Source organism: Miscanthus floridulus, chromosome 4 (genome assembly GCF_019320115.1).
Source record: "Miscanthus floridulus cultivar M001 chromosome 4, ASM1932011v1, whole genome shotgun sequence".
Classification (NCBI taxonomy): Eukaryota; Viridiplantae; Streptophyta; class Magnoliopsida; order Poales; family Poaceae; genus Miscanthus; species Miscanthus floridulus.
In genome coordinates, this window is record NC_089583.1 from 111929471 (window position 1) to 111933556 (window position 4086).

Consider the following 4086-nt stretch of genomic DNA (forward strand, 5'->3'; position numbering starts at 1 on the left):
AAAATCATGAATCAAAGAAAAACATAATTAGAAAAGAAACAAAAGAAAATAAATAAAAAAGAAATTCAAAAGAAAAAAAATAAAAGAAAAGATAAAAATAGAACATCACATGTACAACACGCGAACATAAAAAAATAATAAAGAAAAAGGGAAAAAAGAAAAAGATACATAAAATATAAAAAATAAAAGAATAATAAAAAACATAAAACATAAAAATAAAATAAAAATAAAAATATAAAAAGAAGCACAAAAAAAGTTAAAAGAAAAAGAGAAAATAAAAGAAAAGAAAAGAAATGAAGAAATACTAACGTACCTACTTCCAGACTAATAACGTACTGTACCTGCTTCCATAGTTCCCGCGCGCTATTCGGTGGACGGCTCCGGTCCGGCCGTTCGGACCGGATGCTTTCCACCACCTTGTTGCTTTGCCCCTGCGCCCACCTTCTTTGCCTAGTCAGCGTGCCTCCCCAAGCCCTTTTCTAAGGCGGCATGATTCTCTAAGGCAAATCTCCATCCCGGATATGAATCCATCGCCTCAAAAGAAGTGGTTGTGCATTGTTTCAAAAAAGAAGTGGTTGTGCCATAGGCTGAAAATAAATGGTTACAAAAATATTCAGTAGTGGATGTCTTATAATTTCTCGCTTAGCTTTTGCTGTGTGAGTTTACACTTGTTTTGCTGTTTCTTAGGTTCTGCTTACTGGCAGGACTCGGGAGGCTGGAACTTGCAATGTTAGCTGGTTGAATGCCTGAGTACACAAGTTATATAAATAAATAATAATGCTTATTTAAAAAAACATTCGTCTCCTATCGTGCTAAAAAATTTTATGCATCGGTCAGTGGCCACTAGCCAGTGACAAACTTCTTGAAACCTATCTACTCAACTCTCAAGCCAAAACAGACTCCTTTCAACAAAAGAAAATCCGAAACAGACTGGCCGGCCCGTCGCAAGCAGCCCGCCCATTAGAGCACATTCCATTTCCGCAATTCGGCCTCCAAGCGGCCGGGAGCCCAGCACCCGTAATATCACCGGGACGCCGGCTCCCACCAGGCCACCACCAGCTCCGCGCCACCGCCAGGCGCCAGCGTTTACCGTGCCATATCCTCTCGTTCCCACGAGCGGCCGCGGCGGTGCCACTGCTACCCCCACCGGCCGTAGATAACCCCTAAACCCCGCCTGTTCCCACCGGCCGCGCCATGGCCGAAACGCTCGCCCTCCCGCTGCCCCTCCGCGCGCCGGCGCCACCGTCGCGTCCTACAATCCCCAAACCCATCATCACCCACCGCCAGCCTCACACAGCGTCCTCCTCCCCTCCTCGCCTCTTCTCCCCGACCTCCCTCCTCTCCACCTCCCGCCCCACCCCAGCCTCCTCCTCCCGGAAGCCGCGCCTCGGCCGCCCGCTGGACACATCCCGCGGCGAACAGCCGTGGCACCTGCCGCCGTCCCTCTCCCTCCCCGCTCGCCGCGCGCTCCTCGGCCTGCTCGCCGACCCCGCGGAGCTGGCCTCCCCGCGCGACGTCCTCTCGGTGCTCCCCGAGACCGACCTCCCCGCCGTCCTGAACACTCTTGCGTCCCGAGGGGGGCACCCCGGCGCCGCCCTTGGCGCGGTCCGCGCCGCGCGGGACCTCCACGGAGGCCGCGCTCTCCACCACCCGCGCGTACTGCCCACTGCCATCCGCGTGTTTGCGCGCGCCGGCTGCCTCGCTGAGGCCTCCGCTCTGCTCGAGGCCGCGCCGGCGCCCGCCGCCAGCGCATACACGGCTCTCGTGTCCGCGTTCTCCCGTGCCGGGAGGTTCCGGGACGCGGTCGCCGTGTTCCGGCGCATGGTGGATGGCGGCGTGCAGCCCGCGCTGGTCACCTACAACGTCGTGCTCCATGTCTACTCCAAGATGGCTGTCCCATGGAAAGAGGTGGTGGCGCTCGTGGACTCCATGAAGGAGGACGCCATTGAGCTGGACAGGTATACATACAACACGCTCATTAGTTGTTGCCGCCGAAGGGGCCTTTACAGGGAGGCAGCACAGGTGTTCGATGAGATGAAGGCTGCTGGATTCGAACCTGACAAGGTCACATTCAATTCCCTGCTGGATGTTTATGGTAAGGCGCGGAGGTATGAGGAGGCGGTTGGGGTGCTAAAGAAGATGGAGAATGCGGGATGTACACCCAGCGTGGTGACTTACAACTCACTCATCTCGGCTTATGTGAAAGATGGGTTGTTGGAAGAGGCTCTGGAGCTAAAACAGGAGATGGAGTTCAGGGGGATGAAGCCGGATGTGGTTACATACACGACATTGATCTCTGGCCTTGACAGAACTGGCAAAATTGATGCAGCACTTGCTACATACAGTGAAATGGTGAGGAACGGATGTAGCCCGAACTTGTGCACCTACAATGCATTGATTAAGATGCACGGGGTGAGGGGAAAGTTCACAAAGATGATGAATGTCTTTGATGACCTCAGGTCTGCTGGTTATGTGCCAGATGTTGTCACCTGGAACACGCTCTTGTCCGTGTTTGGGCAGAATGGTCTAGACACTGAGGTTTCAGGGGTGTTCAAAGAGATGAAGAAAGCTGGCTATATCCCTGAGAGGGACACATATGTTTCACTGATTAGTTCATATAGTCGATGTGGTTTGTTTGATCAAGCAATGGAGATATACAAGAGGATGATAGAAGCCGGTATATATCCAGACATTTCAACGTATAATGCTGTTCTATCTGCGTTGTCTCGGGGTGGTCGCTGGGAACAGGCAGAAAAGCTGTTTGCTGAGATGGAGGATCGGGATTGTAAGCCAGATGAGCTCAGTTATTCCTCATTGCTTCATGCATATGCTAATGCTAAGAAGTTGGACAAAATGAAAGCTTTATCGGAAGATATATATGCAGAGAGGATTGAACCACACAATTGGCTAGTAAAAACACTGGTCTTGGTCAATAACAAAGTTAATAATATATCTGAGACAGAAAAGGCGTTTCAGGAACTGAGGAGGAGGCGCTGCTCCCTGGACATTAATGTTCTTAACGCCATGGTATCCATATATGGGAAAAATAAGATGGTTAAGAAGGTGGAGGAGGTCCTTTCCCTCATGAAGGAGAATTCTATCAACCACAGTGCTGCAACATATAACAGCTTGATGCATATGTATTCTCGTTTAGGTGATTGCGAAAAGTGTGAAGCAATTCTCACTGAGATCAAGTCAAGTGACATGCGCCCTGATCGATACTCTTATAACACTGTGATATATGCATATGGAAGAAAAGGACAGATGAAAGAAGCCTCAAGGTTGTTCTCTGAGATGAAATGTTCAGGCGTGAAACCAGATATTGTAACATACAATATTTTCATCAAGAGCTATGTTGCCAGCTTAATGTTTGAAGAAGCTATTGATTTGGTACGCTATTTGGTTACTCAAGGTTGCAAGCCAAATGAGAGAACTTACGCGGCAATACTGCAGGGCTACTGTAGACATGGAAGGATGGTAGAGGCCAAAGCATTCCTTAGCAACCTTCCTAAGATTTATCCTGGAATATCTAAACAAGAAAAACATAGACTGTCAGAACTGTTAGCAAAATACACTTCATAAGATGGTTGATAAGAACCAAACCCTTTTTGTGAGCATGGTAGGTAGGTAATACTAAGACTAAGTTTTTAGTTGTCCTTAGCAGCATGTACATTGGAGTGGACTTGTATAGATTACATGTTTTCGGATTCTGAAAAAGAATTGGAAGAAGCCATTAAATATATACAGTTCTCTGCTAAATTTGCAGGGAACTGGTGTTGTAGAATCTGCATAACAAATGAGCCACCTTGTTTTTGTAATGGCATTTGACATTTTCATCCTGATCTGTTGGAGGTTTTGCCTATGAGCATTGTGTTATGTGCTGATATTTGTTGTATTTTTGTAAAAGAGCAGCTCAAATTTAGGGTACCTAGTTCAATTTGTATGTGATATGTGTTCCTTCATTGTTTTATGATTTTATCTCTCTATTTGTCTTTGACTGAAAATATTAAATGGTGTTTGCATTCTTATAGAAAAGTAAAAACTGGTTTATGGTGCTACATCTAGTTTTCTATTTCAATGAAGTTA

The 4086-nt window shown here is 47.6% G+C and overlaps 1 protein-coding gene across 1 annotated transcript; it reads left to right on the forward strand.

The window, feature by feature from the left end:
* The first annotated feature begins 1090 nt into the window (after window positions 1-1090).
* On the forward strand, window positions 1091-3829 carry LOC136552637 (pentatricopeptide repeat-containing protein At5g02860-like). The gene has a single exon (XM_066544198.1). It carries the CDS (start codon window positions 1195-1197, stop codon window positions 3580-3582), a length of 2388 nt encoding a protein of 795 aa, XP_066400295.1. The 5' UTR covers window positions 1091-1194; the 3' UTR covers window positions 3583-3829.
* Window positions 3830-4086: the final 257 nt, after the last annotated feature.